Genomic DNA, 20,551 nt, shown 5'->3' with positions numbered 1-20,551 from the left:
TGTCAGTATAACAACTTTTTAATCAAATTAAGATTATATTTTAAGATATATTTGCAAATAAAACTCGCAATAAATGTATAAAAAATTTTGTTTTTATTTCACAATCATTACAAAAAGTCTCATTTACATAAAACACACTTGTAGGTACACATATACATAGTTAAAACACACAAAATATTATATTTATACTTTTAAAGTCATACTATGGAAATATAAAGAACCTTGGAAATCAAACTGAAAATCTGTCTCATTTTGGAAAAAAAAAAACATTTCTTTTATTAATTCCGAAACCGTATTTTACTCTTACGAAACAATTTCAAAGTATTTTTGTTCGTAATATCTATAATTATATAGATATTACGAAAGAACACAAATATACAGTAAATTGGTAAAACAAAATATACAAATGGCGGACTTATCCCATTTAGGGATCTCTTCCAGTCAACCATTGAATGACTAAGAGGAGAGTTACTTGAACAGGGCAGATTACAAATCCTTTTACTTACATAACATACATATACATATAGTCACGTCTATATACCTTGCGGGATAGACAGAGTCAACAGTCTTGAAGAGACTGATTCCTATATATTTTCACCCATTTGAAGCTTGCTTTAAGTGTCATTTCCAGGCTGTTTATATTTCCATGAGTTTACCGTTGTAATCAATACAGTCATACAATTAATTATTAATAGCACACCAAAATACATTTAAGACACAATACATTGAGCTTAACATTTTCACATAATTATTTATAGGCTATTCGCTAAAACTAGAAGAGGTTTTTATTTTCTGAAATTGAAAACAAATATTTTAAAAATTTTATTTATTATTTGACCTTTTAACGAAAGATAAGCAGATAATTGTCTGTGTTTAGGTTTAGGTAAAAGTACCTATGCAATTTAAAATTTATAAGCGTGTAAAAACATGTTAATTGATAATTAAAAATAAAATACATTATTTAGTACTTAAGAAAAAATAAAAGAAAGAGTAAAATGAAACAAAGTCAATTTATAAATGCAAACAAATACGATATTATCTTTAATTCATAAAAAAATAATATAATAATGATGATGAGAAAAATAAGTCTCTGCCTACCCCTCCGGGAAAGAGGCGTGATTTTATGTATGTATGTATGTATGTATGAGAAAAATAATAAGTTATTTTAATTTAATAATAAAGAAAACGTATTTTTTTTTCACAAACACACGCAACACATTTACAAGTTTTTATTTTTTGTTTACGATCCAAATTTTTTTTTTTTTTTGATAAGAACTGTAATCATTTTATTACAAAATATAAGTGTACTTTATTTAATTATATTTTTAATAAAAAAAATAATGTCAGTACAACGATTCCAACTAGTTTCGTTTTAAAAATGGCAGGATTGGTGCTAACATTTAATATCACTATATCACTACATACATTAGACATTGCTACAACATACATTTCGTACATTACAATAAGGGCCTTCTTCCACAACACTACATAAATGTATACTAATTTTATAAAGCTGAAGAGTTAGTTTGTTTGTTTGAACGCGCTAATCTCAGGAACTACTGGTTCGAATTGAAAAATTCTTTTTGTGTCGAATAGACCATTTATCGAGGAAGGCTTTAGGCTATATAACATCACGCTGCAACTATTAGGAGCGAAAAAATAATGGAAAATTAAAAAAAAAACGGGGGCAATTTATTCATCTTTAAGGGCTTCAAAAACTATTCCACGCGGATGAAGTCGCGGGCACATCTAGTTTGGTAATATTATTTCGCATGCAGCGCGCCCCGAACGTGATTTTGCGAGGGTGGAAGGTTTCGGAAGGTTGGTAGAGCCAAGGGTGGTGGTGGTCATGTCTATGTCTACCCGTTCGGGAAAAGGCGTGATTTTATGTATGAATGTTTTTTAATGTAGACAATGTGCATTCGTCCACGATTTAGATTTAAGAGATCTATATTTGTAAATTGACGTCCGATGAAAATGCTGCAGTGTAGTTTGTTCCGCCGCTTCTTCTACACATGCGCTTTGGAAGGTTTGGTAGTAGTTATAATTACTTGTATCCAATTTTGGAAATAAATCTATTCTATTCTATTCTAACCAAAAGTAAACCAAGGATGTTTGAAAAAAAAATCCAAACTATTCAAACAACTGAAAGCGGAAACTAACTCAAATTGAGAAGTGTTGTGTGGGATCAGCCTTACATAGTTAATAAAGAAATCAGGGCTTAAATGGCACTAGAATGAGGTACGCAATAATTCGTAAATATCATTGATATTGCTTTTCGTTTGGTAGATATTGTAAAAAAATTAAATTTAAAAATGACATTGGTAAAATAATAATGCGAGTGTTACCAACTTTACAGCCATGACCACTTGCAAAAAACGATAAATGAACTTAATAAGAACTAGGGTTGCCAACTACATACCTACTCATTAGTAAGTAATACATTTTATTGTACCAAATAGTATACTTAGAACATAAGTATACAAAAAATATAAACACTTAAGACAGTCTTGTTGCAAATGCAAACTTTTCTAGGCTTCCTCTTTTATGAAAATTAGAAATTAGAGAAAATCTCCATCTCCCAATTTTTTGAAATAAATATTTTTAGTCCTTGTCAGTTACTAGTAGGCTACACTAAAAAACCACATCTCGATCAGAAATTCTGTAGGGACGCCGAACTCATTTCTATTTCATTTATATTAATTTTCTGGTAATTTTTTGGGGGAAAATCTCCATTTTCGGGGACTGTTGGCAACCCTAAATACACAAAGACTGAATCTTACAATTTACAACAAGGACTTGTATTGGACCAAATATTCCTCTTCCTCGACGAGAGACGTGTCCAAATGATCGTCATCTTCAGGACGAATGGCGGTTGATAAGCGGTGGAGAGCCTCCTCGCACTCCTCCTTCCTGGTAGTGGGTTAAATGAATCAATAACTAACAATTATAATTATTGTCTTCTAAACTTTCATCATATTCCTACTCCCCAACGGAACAATATGTATGTAGGGGTAGACAGAGCTAACAGTCTTGAAAAGACTGAATGGCCACGTTCAAGCTATTTAGCTTAATGATAGAATTGAGATTCAAATAGTGACAGGTTGCTAGCCCATCGCCTAAAAAAGAATCCCAAGTTTGTAAGCCTATCCCTTAGTCGCCTTTACGACATCCATGTGAAAGAGATGGAGTGGTCCTATTCTTTTTTGTATTGGTGCCGGGAACCGGAACTGTTGGCTCTGTCTACCCCGCAAGGGATATAGACGTGATCATATGTATGTAAAAAACTTACTTTGTATTTTTTTTGTGTTGTCTATGCTTTTTCTTGGTGGACGAGGCCGCGCTTGTAGATGGATTAGCACAGTTGGCATCTGAAAATTGTAATTGTTAGATTTATAAATTATTTGTTCTCTTTGATGGCGTCAAGTTTGTTTGTTCCATAAATTTGTTTGTTGTGTCATTTTATTACTACCGACTTCAAAAAAAGGCGGAGGTTTCTCAATTCGACCGTATATTTTTTGTTTCGTAACAAAATACAAATGTATAGCACAACTGGTGGGCTTAATGCTTCCAGCATTATCTACCAGTCAACAATTGGGTCTGATTGTACATACATACATACATATGGTCACGTCTACATCCCTTGCGGGGTAGACAGAGCCAACAGTCTTGAAAAGATTGAAAGACCACGTTCAGCTGTGTTCAAACAGTGACAGGTTGCTAGCCCATCGCTCTGTCTACCCCGCAAGGTATATAGGTAACAAGTCTCGAACACACTTCACGGCTAACTTAATTTGTGTAATTTTTCCCGAATATACTTTTTTTTACATACAAACACATACATCAAATCACGCAGAAACTACATCTTTTCACATGCCACTATATTTAAATACGCGTAGGAAATACCTTTATCGTCAATTTTCCCGTCAAAATTCAGCAGCATGGTGACAGCTTCGTCGAAATTATTTCTTCCGATGCGCAGAGCGGTTTCAGCTTGTTTCGAGTCATAGCCCATGCCTTCCAGCTGTTAAAACATACATACATACATATATATACATATAATCAAGTCTATATCCCTTGCGGTGCAGACAGAGCCGACAATTTTAAAGACCGACAGGCCACGTTCAGCTGTATGGCTTAATGTAAGAATATGTTTTAGTGCCATGTGGTTTCCGGCACCAAAAGAAAAAGAATACGACCACTCCATCTCTTTCCCATGGATGTCGTAAAAGGCGACTAAGGGGTAGGATTATAAACATGGGATTCTTCTTTTAGGCGACAGGCTAGCAACCTGTCACTATTTGATACTCGATTGCATCATTAAGCCAAACAGCTGTACGTAACTTATCAAGTCTTTTCGAGACTGTTGGCTCTGTCTACCCTGCCAGGGCTATAGACGTGGCTATATGTATTACTAGAGGCCGCCCGCGACTTCGTCCGCATGGAAACCCTATCAATCCCGCGGGAACTCTGGGATAAAAAGTAGCCTATGTGTTATTCTGGGTCTTCAGCTACCTACATACCAAATTTCATGGTAATCGGTTCAGTAGTTTTTGCGTGAAAGAGTAACAAACATCCATACATCCATACAAACTTTCGCCTTTATAATAGTAGTAGGATTAGTGTGCCTGGAGAGCGTCGGTGATCAGATCGGAAAGGTATAGATAAAATGAGAAGCAATGGTTCAAATAGTTCAAAGTACATTAGTTTGAATACTAACCGAAGTTCTTACAGTGAGGAAAAACATCGTGAGAAAACCTGCACATTCAGGCAACTTGATGTGTAACCATGATCGATCCGATACGGGTTAGGTTCCCCTGCAAAGGTTGCGGAGGTCAGACGGGAGTCGCTTCGTGTAAAAACCTGACTCACCCAATCCAGGGTCCATGGTCAAAGGCATATCCCAGTCATATCTCCAGAGTGGTGAGGATGATACCGGGACTAAAGCCAGGGGGAGAGAATGTGTATATCTTACTTCGTTGAGAAGTTTATTGTCCACTTCGACAAAAGAATCCTCAGAGCTCGGCGTCTCTGTCTCATCTGAGGAATAATCTGACTCTTGAAGCTGAAAAACAAAAAAAAATGTTTATTTTTTAATTGGGTAGATTTATTATTAGAATAGTATATACATTGTAAAAGTCACATTTTGTCAACTTTATTCACTTAATAAATATTATGTGTCGTAAAAAATATATATCTTAGACAACTGTAACTGTTTTAGTAGCTGTAAATTGGTCTAAAGTAACTAAGATTTAGAGATTTTGTACAAGATATTATGACTGTATGTTTTCCAAATAAAATAAAATAATTATTAAAAATACTAGTGTTATTAACAAGTATGAGAAGTAACAATTTAAATTTTATCTAGATAGCTGACAGACTGTTTGAAACTTACTGTTAAAAAATTAAGAGAGCTACCTTAATAAAAGTGCAAAGATAATTAAGATTAGTTCTACCTAGACAGCTGACAGACTATCTCCATATATTTGGAACTCATTGTTATAAATTTAGAGACCTACCTTAATAAGAGTACAATGATACTCTAATTAAAAAGTTGGTCCTTCGAGCCGGATTAAAGACTCAAAATCCCAGTATTGATTTACGTCGAAAACTCGTCGAATGTTTCTTTTTTAGCTTTAAAATTACTAATGAGTATAGTTACCGTCTCCGGCTGCTCCTGTATCAGCCGCACAGCCTCGGCCACGTGGTTGTTGGAGTTCCTCAAGGCGGCTGTTGCTATGCGCCGAGAGTATCCCATCCCCACTAATGCTTCTACTAACTGCTTCTTGTTGCAAATTTAGCGAGCTGGCTTTTTATAAGACCAAATATACTCATAATCACAAAATTGGTCCTTCGAGCCGGATTCATGACTAAACATTCCGGTTTTGATTTACATTGAAATATCGTCTAATGCGTCTTCTTTTAGCTCTAGAATGCGATAACATTAGCATCTTAATTGGGACTTATTAGTATAGTTACCGTCTCCGGCTGCTCCTGTATCAGCCGCACAGCCTCGGCCACGTGGTTGTTGGAGTTCCTCAAGGCGGCTGTTGCTATGCGCCGAGAGTATCCCATCCCCACTAATGCTTCTACTAACTGCTTCTTGTTGCAAATTTAGCGAGCTGGCTTTTTATAAGACCAAATATACTCATAATCACAAAATTGGTCCTTCGAGCCGGATTCATGACTAAACATTCCGGTTTTGATTTACATTGAAATATCGTCTAATGCGTCTTCTTTTAGCTCTAGAATGCGATAACATTAGCATCTTAATTGGGACTTATTAGTATAGTTACCGTCTCCGGCTGCTCCTGTATCAGCCGCACAGCCTCGGCCACGTGGTTGTTGGAGTTCCTCAAGGCGGCTGTTGCTATGCGCCGAGAGTATCCCATCCCCACTAATGCTTCTACCAACTGCTCCTTCACTGGTGTTCCGTCTATGCATAAGCCAAGCCGACGTTGTTGCCTGTTAGATAAATAGGTTACGTTGAATCTTGTTTTGTAGGTACTTTCCTATTGTGTTAATGTGTCGTGTGGTTTATGGCATTTTAGAACAGGTTCACTCCGTACTTTGTCATGGATGTCGTAAAAGGCGATCAAGGGTTAGGTTGACAAACTGGTGATTCTTTTTTAGGCGATGAGCTATCAACCTGTTACTAATTCAATCTCGATTTCATCAATATTTTCAAGACCGTTGTCTCTGTTTACCCCGCAAGGGACAAAAACGTAAGCAACGGTCATATGAAAGTATAGTATTGTTGAGTTAGTATCTCGTAACACAAATCTCGAACTAACTTCGAGGCTAACACAATCAGTATAATTTGTCCCGTATATATTTATTTATTTATTTATATGTATGTATAGAATAATTTTCAAAATTGGATACAAGGTATCACTAATTGACGTCACAGTATGTATGTATGTGTGTGTGTGTGTGTGTGTGTGTATGCACACCGACCGCAGCTTCCTGTGCGCGTCGCGCGCGCGCTCGCGCAGCTCGCGGCGCTCCGCCAGCTGCAGGTGCGCGCGGTCCAGGTCGCCGCGCGCCGCGCGCAGCCCCCGGCGGGCGGCGCCGCGCGACCAGCCCAGCTCCATGAGCGCGCACACGGCGCGCTCGTCCACCTGGGGGGAGGCGAGCGTGCTATAATACTGCTAGCTAATTTCATTTTCATTTCATTTTTAAGTACCCGGTTGATCGAGCTACCAGAGATGGCGCACAATACATTTTCCCTTGGGAGAAATTCCTGGATGATTAAGATGACTTACACCCTACTAATATTATAAATGCGAAAGTTTGTGAGTACTTATGTCAGTATGGATGTTTGTTACTCTTTCACACAAAAACTACTAAACCGATTACGATGAAATTTGGTATGTAGGTAGCTGAAGACCCAGAATAACATAAAGGCTACTTTCTATTCCGAAGAATTCACCGGCTGCTTCTAGTACAAACATATAGTTACGTCTATATCCTTTACCAAAAATCTGAAAAGCCACGATCAGCTGTATGGCTAAATGATGGAATATATAACTTACCCTCAGGAAATTGAGTTCAGACTCAGCTTTCTCCAGTAGGACCCTGGCATCAGCTCGCTTGTTCTGATGATAGGCCACGATACCCTGGAGGAGGTACAACCTCATGAGCAGAACTCGTTCAGTCGCTGTTGACAAAAATTAAATCTGAATTAATATTATTGTATATATATACTTTAAACACACTAGCAGCTCATTAAGCTGATACATGTGAATTTTGATGCTTGGAGATTTTTAAAGTTTGTCCAGCCGATTCTTAAAACAATTGACTGAAGGAGCAGTTAGTTAGTTAGTTAGTTACAATATACCTACCTTTTCGTAACTATTCCTCGGAAGTTGGTTCGATCCCACATATTATCAATTCGAAAGTAAGTTTGTCGCTAGATGGCGTTAAATTCGGCGCTTTTTGTAAATAGCGCTTAATTAAAAAAAAGCTTCAGGTGAAAGCAAGAATATGAAATCAAAAAGCACTAGATATATGTCTTTAGTGATTTTCTTTGGTGTCTTTCAGCTAAGCCATTCTCTGATGCTGCTCCCCATACAAGGTCTTCAAGGAGTCCTCAGCCCTGGCCAGCCTTCTGATACATACATATGGTCACGTCCATATCCCTTGCGGGGTAGACAGAGCTAACAGTCTTGAAAAGACTGAAAGGCCACGTTCGGCTATTTGGCTTAATGGTAAAATTGAGATTCAAATAGTGACAGGTTGCTGGCCCATCGGCTAAAAATAAGAATCTCAAGTTTGTAAGTCTATCCCTTAGTCGCCTTTTACGACGTCCATGGGAAAGTGATGGAGTGGTCCTATTCTTTTTTGGTATTGGTGCCGGGAACCACACGGCACATTCTTCCACCAGCCTTCTGATACTAGATATAAAGGTCCCTACCAATGGTCCCTCTCAGCTCGGCCATCCTCTGATGCTGCTCCCCATACAAGGTCTTCAAGGACTCCTCAGCTCTGGCCAACCTCTGATACTAGATATATATATCCCTACCAATAGACTTATAAACTTGGGATTCTTCTTCTAGGCGATGGGCTAGCAACCTGTCACTATTTGAATCTCAATTCCATCTGAAAGCCAAACAGCTGAACGTGGCCATTCAGTCTTTACAAGACTGTTGGCTCTGTCTACCCCGCAAGGGATATAGACGTGACCATATGTATGTATGTATGTATATATATCCCTACCTATGGTCCCTCTCAGCTCGGCCATCCTCTGATGCTGCTCCCCATATAAGGTCTTCAAGTACTACTCAGCTCTGGCCAGCCTTCTGATACATACATACATACATATGGTCACGTCCATATCCCTTGCGGGGTAGACAGAGCCAACAGTCTTGAAAAGACTGAATGGCCACGTTCAGCTATTTGGCTTAATGGTAGAATTGAGATTCAAATAGTGACAGGTTGCTGGCCCATCGGCTAAAAATAAGAATCCCAAGTTTGTAAGTCTATCCCTTAGTCGCCTTTTACGACATCCATGGGAAAGAGATGGAGTGGTCCTATTCTTTTTTGGTATTGGTGCCGGGAACCACACGGCTCATTCTTCCACCAGCCTTCTGATACTAGATATAAAGGTCCTTACCAATGGTGCCTCTCAGCTCGGCCATCCTCAGATGCTGCTCCCCATATAAGGTCTTCAAGGACTCCTCAGCTCTGGCCAGCTTCTAATACTAGATATATATATCCCTACCTATAGACTTAACTTGGGATTCCTCTTTTAGACGATGGCCTAGCAACCTGTCACTATTTGAATCTCAATTCCATCTGAAAGCCAAACAGCTGAACGTGGCCATTCAGTCTTTTCAAGACTGTTGGCTCTGTCTACCCCGCAAGGGATATAGACGTGACCATATGTATGTATGTATGTATATATATCCCTACCTATGGTCCCTCTCAGCTCGGCCATCCTCTGATGCTGCTCCCCGTACAAGGTCTTCAAGGACTCCTCAGCCCTGGCCAGCCTGGCCGCCGCGTCGGTGGCGGACGACAGGTTCTGCAGACAGAGGTAACACCACGCGATGTCCAGCTGGAGGACGGCCCAGTTGTCCACGGATTTGAGAATGTCTGACCTGCATTCGCTGTTTGTAAGAAATAGAATTGTATAAGTACCCTAATTGGCTTAAAGGTAAACTTATTTAAAAAATAACCGATTTACACTTTCGCGTTGAATTATACTATTTATAAATAAAACAGTTATCAAAAGCGCATGTAACGTACCTTTATTTCATCATCATTGAGAAAATTTGTTTAAAAAAAATAAATACTTACCTACCTTACTTTTTTATATATAAACGGGACAAATTACACAGATTGAATTAACCTCGAAGTAAGTTCGAAACTTGTGTTAAACAAGAAACTAACTCAACGATACTATATTTTATAATAAACACTTAGATAGATAAACATCCAAGACCCGGACCAATCAGAGAAAGATCGTTTCTCACCCGACCGTGATTCGAACCCGGTTACCTCCGATGACACAGACAAGCGTATCACCGCTGCGCTACAGAGGCCGTCAATGTCATAATGATTATGATCATAGAGCAGTGCCGTGTGGTTCCCGGCACCAATAAAAAAAAAGAATAGGACCACTCCATCTCTTTCCCATGGATGTCGTAAAAGGCGACTAAGGGATAGGCTTACAAACTTGGGATTCTTTTTTAAGCGATGGGCTAGCAACCCGTCACTATTTGAATCTCAATTCTATCATTAAGCCAAACAGCTGAACGTGGCCTATCAGTCAGTCTTTTCAAGACTGTTGGCTCTGTCTACCCCGTAAGGGATAAAGACGTGATCATATGTATGTATGTATGTATCATAAAGCGAATTTGTTAAAAAAAAAAATTAACTAACTTAAAACTAGCTTACCTAAGTTGACGATCAGCTTCTAATAGCAAAACCAAAAAAAACTTAACTTACTTAAAACTAACTCTTTGACTATGGATTTTCCTTTTTATTTTGGTTGACTGGAAGAAATCCCGATTGGGATAAGTCCGCCATTGTACATATTCTTTTATATTCAATAACTGTTCTGATTTTGTTATATCTATTTTTATGTGCAATAAAGAGTTTACAAACAAACAAACAAACAAACTAACTTACCTAAGTTGACGATCAGCTTCCAACAGCAAGACCAGGGCTAGTGGGTAATCCTTCTGCCTGGCTGCTGTTCGGCCTCGCTCGTGAAGAGTTAAGCCCACCAGCAATGCCCGTCTAGAGTTGGGATCCACCTCCACGGTCTTGCCTGTCTGGTCTTCCAACTGGAAATATAGTTACAACTAGAGAACGCCCGCGACTCCGTCCGCGTAAAACAGAAATACCCGTTAATTCTCGCTCCCGTGGGAGACATGAAACGTGCGTACCAAATTTCAAATCTCTAGACTCTAGACCCAATGGTTAAGCTGTGAAAGTGGAAGAAACTTGATTTTCATACTGTATGTAACAGTAGTAACTATCACCCCCCATTTTTGTATTTTAAGGGCTAATAAAAAAAATTATCCTATATATTGCCGTGGGATTCCCGGCACCAATAAAACAAATTATAGGACTACTCCTTCTCTTTCCCATGGATGACGTAAAAGGCGACTAAGGGCTAACCAATGCAACCTTAAAATATGTTAACAAACTTTAGACATTCAGACAAGACTCTGCAGGAGAACCCAACCTACTTATATGGGCTCATGGTAAAAAGCTGCATTAGATAAACGTGGCTATTATCTTAGTCACCTTTAAAAGTGGCTGGAACCACACGACATAAATGTACCACGTGACTCACCTTCATATATTCCTCGTCCTCATACTGGGATAGCAGATTGGCGTCATCTCTTGTCGCCTTCATCTCCATATACATGTTGTCTTCTTTCTTCACTTCCTCTGGTGTTTCTGAGGGTATTATTTATTTATTACACACACACACACACATAATTACGTCTATATCCCATGCGGGGTAGACAGGGCCAACAGTCTTGAAAATACTGATAGGTCACGTTCAGCTGCTTGCCTTTATGATGGAAATGAGATTCAAATAGTGACAGGTTGCTAGCCCATCGCCTAAAAGAATCCCAAGTTTATAAGCCTATCCCTTAGTCTGATAGGTCACGTTCAGCTGTTTGGCTTAATGATAGAATAATATCATATCATCATATAATCATACTTATAAACATTTTCAATAGGAACATTGAGACTTTGCTTAAACTAAATGTCCAATACTTACTCGCCATGATGAGTGCCATTATCTGAGCCCCATTCTTGATTCCTTGATCATCCAATGTGGCGGCAGGCTTGATCACCTTCCCGTTGAATATCAGTTTTATGCTGTGGATAAAGAATTAAATTGTTTTACTCCATATATGCATATATTGTTGTGCCATGTGGTTCCCGGCACCAATATAAAAAGAATAGGACCGCTCCATCTCTTTCCCGTAGATGTCGTAAAAGGCGACTAAGGGATAGGCTTATAAACTTGAGACTCTTCTTTTAGGCGATGGGCTATCAACCTGTCACTATTTGAATCACAATTCTATCATTAAGCCAAATAGCTGAACGTGGCTATTCAGTCTTTTCAAGACTGGTGGCTCTGTCTACTCCGCAAGGGATATAGACGTGACCATATGTATGTATGTATGTTGTTTTACTCCATGAGAAAACAGGAATTCTGGTTGACTATTAACCGGCTGGTCTGACAACATAAAAAAATCTATGCCAGGGTCACACGGGCCAGAAAAACCCTTTGATAGAGCTAGGTGGAGAGATATTGGAGAGGCATATGACCAGCAGTGAGCGAAAATATGCTGAAGAAGTCCGCGGGTAAAAGTTGGATGCAGGTCACCCCCAACAGAGTGAGGTGGAAGTCATTGTTAGGCCTATGTTAAGTAATAGACGTCCTAGTTACTACGTCCTAAAATGTAAACGAATATTTTACAGTTTGTTTGTTTTATTCAGTCACTCAATATTCATATGGGTACCAAACATAATCTTCCTCCTGGCTTTGGTGCCGGTTGCATCCTCACCACTATGGAGAGGAGCTCAAGGTATGCCTTTGACCATGGATCCTGAATTGGGTAAGTCAGGTTCACAAAGCCACTCCCATGTGGCCTCTGCAACCTTTTTCAAGTAAACCTTCCCCAAATTAGATTCACATCCAGGTTGCCTGAATGTGCAGTTTTCCTCACCAATGTTTTTTCTCACCAAACGAAATATATACATCTTTTACTATTTGGTTTGGGCAGAAAATAGGCAACCAGTAATTATGTTATTTTAAAAATCACTTACCGAGTCTCAGCCACGCCCATCTCTTCTGCGACCGCTGCTATCAAATCGCTACCCATCGCATCAAGTTTTTTCTGTACTTTCATAACTTTTGGCTTCTCTCCAGTTATAGTCCCTTTGATTCTGAATGTCGCGAAACCTGTCTCTTTAAACTCAGCATTAGCTTTAGAGCGATCTATTGAATGCAATTGCAATTCGTGGAGAGCATTGATGATGACGTCATGGTCGACTCCAAGCTCTGATGAATATTTTTTTGCGAGGTCCTAAAGGCAACAAATAGTTTATTAAACTTGATGATAATGAAAAGAAATGAGGAAAGGAATGATAAACTTTTTAATTTTATTTCAGTCAAAATAAGTAGCTTTTGTGCAAAAAATCTATTTTAGTAATAAAATGTAGTTAAAGTTACTCGGGGTAAAGAAGCTATCAAGCAAATAAATCTGTTTTAGAAACCTAAAAAAAGAAGTAAATTCTTAGACAGATTTACTACTTCAGACAGACTAGACAGACCCTTGTGAATACAGCACAGGAATGCTGGCGAGCCCTGCCTATATGAAAAATAGGCTGAATAGCCCTAATTTATAAAAAAATATTGAAGTCTCAAAAAAGTTTGCATCGTTTTATATACCTTAACCTGAATGCTACCTGGGGGTGCTACTAGGGTTGCCATCTCTAAAATTTGGAAAACCGGACAAGACGCGTGAAAACCCCATCAACAAGATCTTTTAAACATATACAATGCAATAAAAGACATTTGAAAATGTCATAAATCACCTTTTTTATTTATTTTTTAAAACCCGGTCTACAAATGAAACCTTCCCCGACGCTCCCCGGATGCCCTCTAAACTAGGACAAATCCGGGGAAACCCGGACGGATGGCAACCCTACCTAAAGGTTAAAATCAATTTTTATACAATAATGTATTTTAAGTTTAGAATATTTGAGTTTTTCTGCTCTTATTAATTAATTGACATACAGTAGAACTCCAATCATCCGAATTAATGGGGACCAGGACCCATTCCGATAATCAAATATTCCAAATATTCGGATAATCGGATTTTTTTAAAAAAAATTGCCATTGGAGAGAATAAAAGCTACGTTTTGATATTGCACTATTTTTTTATTGAATTAAATGAAAGAAACATGAAATTTTCACATGTTTTAAATATAAATAAAATGTACTTATGTACAAGTTTAGAAATAAAAATCATTGTTTTTTAAACATCTCCGTCAATGTAAGCTATTTTGCGGTCTTCAACCGTTTTCGGATTGATTGATTTGATTCAGATAATCGGCGATTCGGATAGTCGGAGTTCGGATAATTGGAGTTTTACTGTACATACATAAAATCACGCCTCTTTCCCGGAGGGGTAGGCAGAGACTACTTCTTTCCACTTGCCACGATCTCTGCATACTTCCTTCGCTTCATCCACATTCATAACTCTCTTCATGAAAGCTCGGCGGTTTCGGGTACTTTTGACCTGACCCTTTACCAGGACATCCTTAATTTGATCAAGATAATACGTTCGTCTAGGTCTTCCCACTCCGACCTTTCCCTCCACACTCTCCTTGTATATCTGCTTAGTCAACCTGCTCTCATTCATCCTCTCCACATGACCGAAACATCTCAACATACCCTTTTCTATTCCTGTAACTACATCTTCTTTCACATCACAACATTCCCTTATCACGCTGTTCCTTGTCCAGTCACTCAATTTCACACCCATCATACTCCTAAACACTCTCATTTCCACTTAATTAATTATCACATTAATTAATTGAGTATGTAATTTTACCAATGTTATACAATTAAAAGTGTTACCTATATAATTAATTTTTATTTCATACTTATGATTATTTCATAGAATCAGAAAAGGTAAGTGAATTTTTCTAAGAAACATTTGTGATTTTCTTATTCATCTGCGATAGGCTCATTGCAAACCAAAATACAAAATATAATTATAATGATTATTGTTACACAGTAAACACTTAAACTTTTTTATTAGGTACCTATGTTATAAATATTGAATTCTAAAAAGAATGTGTGGCGTCATCTATATGCCACAAGTCATAAAAATAAAATCACGCTATCAGTCAAAAACAGCGAAAAACCTAAATCGCGCAAACAAAGATTTCACGGATTGGAGCATATATACAACCTCCGACAAAAGATAGTTGGAATCGCTGTTCCCCAGGCATAGCACCTAGTCTGGCGGAAGATCTTCCCTTTGGTGGCGGTCGAGCCGAATCATTGTACCCGCTACAAATGCATGAGGAAAATATAAGGATAAACAAAGAAAAATTCACCTGAAAACTTTGCGAAACATCATTATCTGGTAGTACGTACGGCGGCTCCCATAATTTCACTTTTTCTTCGTTCAACTTAGCGCGCAATTTGATCAAAAGATCCTCATGCTGAAGATTCTCCCCCATATTTAAAAATCCACAGATATTGTTTTGTAAAATGAGTTGCGGAAACTCTGTATCGCCATCTGACAATTTAATCACCATTACAAAGCGATAAACAACACTGTTGCCAACTGTCTTTCATGAAAACGCGCCAAATTAAAGTAAGCATTGTAACATTTTTGATAACTTTTTTCGCTTTTTATATATATGATACGACTTAATTATTTAAACATCTATACTCTTTGTTAATATATCTTAAGTATCTGAAGTAATAAAAAAGTAGGTACGGTAAGGCATAATGATATACTTGTTAAAATTATTGACTATGTAAATATATCGTACCTAGAGCAAAATACTACTACAAAATATATTGCACTTAGGCAGAATATTGATTAATTTTGAGAAGTTTTTATGAGCGAAATATTAAGCATGATAACCTTTTGCCAGTTCGCGCTTGTAGCGGAAGCGATGATTCGGCTCGAACGTCACCAAAGGGAAAATCTTCCGCGAGGCAAGATGTTATGCCTGGGGAACTGCGGCTACATATTGTGTCGGAGGTTGTATATATCCAATATGTGTGTGGCTACCAGCATACTTACCATCAAGTACCAACATACTTACCAACAAGCTTACCTTACCGAATAACAAGAACAACAGTTACCTTCACAATATTTACCATTCAATTACCAAAACATTACCAGGATATAATAGATATAATACATATATATATAAGAGATGAATAAAACAAATCAAGCACTTTAATATCATGCCGACTTCGTTGCCCAGAAACCAGAAGAAGCTAGTTCTGAAAAGAACTGTTTTGTGAGCGCGTGCACATGGACATGCCACACATCGTGCATCAGCAGTTCTTCCAGGCAGCATCAGCATCTTCACACGCCAATTGTTCACACTGCATTATTGTCCATCGGATCTCCGTCCGAAACAACACAAGTCAAGAGTTCGACGCACACACTGCACTTCGCGAGAGCATCACGAGCGCGACCTCACGCCGCAAGTTCAAATTAACACTGAGGCGGGGAGCAAGCAGCAAGACGGTTTTATACGCAAGCAAGTTTCGCCCAACAAACATCGCGTGCACACCGCACGTGGCGCCCTCGGCGCGCCTGCGGCCGCACCGGGCGTCACAGAAACTCAAGCTCGACACGTGTAGCGGAAACGAGACGGAGCTATCCAGACTCAAGAGACAGCAATGCAAAATTCTCAGAAATCTATGCAAATCAATTTTATTATCCTCAAAAACTTTTCGATAGATTTCTACTTGTAAATACAATCACACCATTGGCTATAATTCGATATTTCTGATTTGTTAAAAATAATCTCTCTTCTTCATTGGTAATAATTCCGTATTTATGATTCGTCCTTGCATTTTCCTTTGTAAATAGTTTTATATAAATATGTCCAACTTTTGTAAATAAAGCATTCCATTCTCACCTTCGGAAACGGAGTATTATTCTACTACTACAAACCCTGGAGAATCTCTCTCTCTCTCCAAATTGGTGACCTCCGACTGAACAACATCAAGAAGAAGAATCCCTGCTCGTCGGCCCAGCGGAAAAATTCCTAAAGAAAATTTCAACGCGGAATCTCTGCCCGACTGCAACAAAAGAAGGAATCATCATGGACGCCGAAAAATCTGCCGCAAATGCCGCCGCCGCCGCCGCATCGCAGTCCACACAGCCCGATCCAGCCCACGTCCACAACCAGCCCGAAATCGCCAACATATCCCTCGCTCTGCGGATACCACCATTCTGGCGCGACCGACCACGTCTATGGTTCTACAGTTTCGAGGCTGCCACCCACGACCAAAGGAAGAGTGAACAAAAGATGGCGCAGATGGTCATCGCTCGTCTAGAAAAACAAGATATAGAGCAAATCAGCGACCTCCTCTACAATCCGCCAGAGACGAACCCATACCAGGCTATCAAAGAGCGTCTCATCACCGCCTACGAAGAATCGGACAGCCGGCAATTCCAAAAGCTTCTGTCCGAAATGGAACTAGGCGACCAGAAGCCGACCCACTTACTACGACGGATGCGCGATCTCGCTCGAGACAGAATTCCCGACGCCACACTACGACTCATGTGGACCAACCATCTACCGGCACATATTCGCTCTGTCCTAGCCGTAAGCGAATCATTCAGCACGACAACCGCATTAGAAGAGCTTGCCCTACTTGCCGACAAAATGATGGAACAACATCGGGAAATTTCCGCCATCAACATAACCACGTCGTCACAATCATCATCACAAACCCAGTCATCACCGCAACCGTCAGATACGCAATTCCTCATCAACGAAATAAGAAAACTTTCCGTCGAAATCGCAGAACTGAAATCAAGACCGCCATACAACAATAACAATTATCGAAGAAATCGATCCCAGTCCCGGAACCGCAACTATTCTCGTCCAAACTCACGAGATAATTCGCCATCGCCACATTGCTTTTACCACCGACGTTTTGGAGCACAAGCGAGAAAATGTACATCGCCCTGTTCCTACCTCACGAAAAACGAGAAGCTGGAAAACTAGACCGAACGTTGGCCGAGGCGGAATCCGACGTTCTCCCATGTACATACCGCCTATTCGTCACAGACAAAAAAACTGGTTTATCTTTCCTGGTGGACACCGGCGCGAACATTTCGGCTATACCTAGGCTAAAAACCAGCCTAACTAAGCCGCTACCCTACAAGCTATATGCCGCCAACAACACCGTCATATCAACATACGGCGAAAAAACACTCGAACTCGATCTCAACCTACGTCGTCCATACAAGTGGAAATTCATCGTTGCAGACGTATCAAAGCCGATCCTGGGAGCCGATTTTCTCAAACATCATCAACTCATCGTCGATCTCAAAAACAAAAGACTAATCGACAACGTTACGAGTTTAAAGGTCAACGCCCCTGTTCGAGCAACATCTGTACCTACAATACGCAGTATTGACTCGAATAATTCGTATCACGCGATACTCGCCGATTATCCCGGAATTACTCGTCTCACCGCCATGAATATCAACAATAGTAAGATCAACGTTCAACATTACATCGAAACCGAAGGTCAACCTGTGCACTGCCGAGCTCGTCCCATACCACCTCATCGCTACGAGAAAGTCAAACAAGAGTTCCAAAACATGATCGAACAAGGACTTTGTCGACCCAGCAAGAGCCCATGGTCATCACCACTTCACGTCGTACCAAAGAAGAACGGAGACATCAGAGTCTGTGGTGATTATCGCCGTCTCAACGCGATCACCAAACCCGACCGCTATCCAGTTCCAAGGGTTAAAGACTTCACCTACCAGCTTGCCGGGAAGACCATATTCTCAGTTTTGGACTTAAATCGAGCTTATCAACAACTGATGGTTCGTGAGGAAGACATCGAGAAGACAGCCATCATCACACCGATGGGACTATTCGAATTCCCACGAATGTGTCCAGGTCTCAAAAACGCAGGTCAAACCTTCCAACGATTCATCCACCAAGTACTCAAAGGACAACCTTTCGTCTTTCCATTCATCGACGACGTACTCATAGCATCAGAAAACGAAACCCAGCACCGTGAACACCTACGGCAAGTACTCGAACGACTTGAAGAACATGGCATCACCATCAACCCAGCAAAATGTCACTTTGGCCAACCCGAAGTAAAGTTCTTGGGCTACATCGTATCCAAAGATGGTATCAAACCACCAGCTGAAAAGGTAGACATCATCTCAAAATACCCCAAGCCCAACACTATTGAAGAACTACGTCGTTTTCTCGGTATGTTGAATTTCTACCGCGATCACATACCTAACGCCGCATCTATCCAAGCACCACTCAATGCACATCTCCACAACGTCAAGAAACACGACAAAACCGTCATACAATGGACACAAGAGTCATCGGACGCATTCGAAGCATGTAAAAACAGCATATGCAACGCTGCTTTACTCGCCCACCCGTCCCACGATGCTACTTACGCCCTATTTTGCGACGCTTCGGATAAATCAGCTGGCGCCGTGCTACAACAATACATCGACGAAAAATGGCAACCACTTGGCTATTTTTCTAAGAAGTTTTCCAGCGCACAAACAAAATATTCAACATACGACAGAGAACTACAAGCAATCTACATGGCCGTCAAACACTTCCGAAAAATGTTCGAGGGACGTCCACTGATCATTTTCACCGATCACAAACCTCTTACGTTCGCTATGCACAAAATAACGTCGACTACAGAAACGCCACGCCGTACCCGACAACTCCTATTCATCAGCGAGTTCACAACCGACATACGCCATGTGAGCGGAAAAAACAACATCGTAGCCGATGCCCTAAGTCGCATAGAAGCAGTATCATTCCCGTCTACAATCAATTACGAAGAAATTGCAAAAGCTCAACACGAAGACACATCTGTACCCGACTTACAAAAACAAGACAACATCTGTCTCAAGAAAATCATCATTCCCAACACCGACGTCGAACTCTACTGCGAAACATCAACATCGAACATACGACCATACATCCCCGAAAAATATCGCGAAGAAGTATTCAAGAGTGTACACAACATCAACCACCCCGGTACACGCACAACACGGAAGATGGCATCTCAAAAATATTTTTGGCCGTCAATGAATAGCGACATCTCAAGATGGACGAAAAGCTGCATCGATTGTCAAAAAAACAAAGTTCATCGCCATACCTACAGCGAAGTTTCGAAATTCCCGCCAACTGAACGTTTTCGACACGTACACGTGGACATCGTCGGACCGCTACCTACGACGCCTCAAGGTTATCGCTACCTAGTAACCATGATTGACCGCGAAACGAAATGGCCCGAAGCAATACCTACCGAGGAAATAACAGCTGACAAAGTTACCGAAGTAATTTACAACCACTGGATTGCGAGATTCGGATGCCCCACAACACTCACCAGCGACCAAGGACGTCAGTTCGAAAGTCAACTTTTCAACAACCTTATGAAGCTTATGGGAATCTCCAAAAATCGCACTACAGCATACCATCCGCAATCAAACCGCACTACGCACCCGGCTATCAAGTTCAAGGTCATGGATCGACGAGTTACCTACAGTCCTATTCGGATTACGCGCCACCCTACGCACAGACGCTGAAGTTAGCCCAGCCGAACTCACATATGGCTATAACTTACGTCTACCGGGTGAATTTTTCACTACGTCATCAATACCTACATCAATGGACTACAACTTCATCGAAAAACTACGATCTACCATCAAAGAACATAGCCCGCAACAGTCAACAATACATCACAACAGCAATCCACGTATCTTCATTCATAAAGACCTACAAGATTGCACAC

At 40.0% G+C, this 20,551-nt stretch overlaps 2 protein-coding genes across 2 annotated transcripts in view; both read right to left on the bottom strand.

Annotated features, from left to right (window-relative positions):
- LOC106140036 (phospholipid-transporting ATPase ABCA1) overlaps positions 1-20,551 on the bottom strand; it is a 262,166-nt gene that overhangs the window by 97,840 nt on the left and 143,775 nt on the right. The window lies entirely within an intron of this gene.
- LOC106140744 (NEDD8 ultimate buster 1) lies at positions 71-15,355 on the bottom strand. Its single transcript, XM_060950508.1, has 13 exons — positions 15,109-15,355; positions 12,805-13,064; positions 11,747-11,847; positions 11,309-11,415; positions 10,636-10,793; positions 9,415-9,611; positions 7,536-7,660; positions 6,958-7,121; positions 6,297-6,465; positions 4,976-5,065; positions 3,907-4,024; positions 3,293-3,371; positions 71-2,913 (listed from the first exon to the last, which is right to left on the bottom strand). Exons 1-13 carry the CDS (start codon positions 15,310-15,312, stop codon positions 2,787-2,789), a joined length of 1,899 nt encoding a protein of 632 aa, XP_060806491.1. The 5' UTR covers positions 15,313-15,355; the 3' UTR covers positions 71-2,786.

This window comes from Amyelois transitella, chromosome 21, assembly GCF_032362555.1.
Source record: "Amyelois transitella isolate CPQ chromosome 21, ilAmyTran1.1, whole genome shotgun sequence".
Taxonomy (NCBI): domain Eukaryota; kingdom Metazoa; phylum Arthropoda; class Insecta; order Lepidoptera; family Pyralidae; genus Amyelois; species Amyelois transitella.
This window is presented reverse-complemented; position numbering and strand designations above follow the sequence as displayed.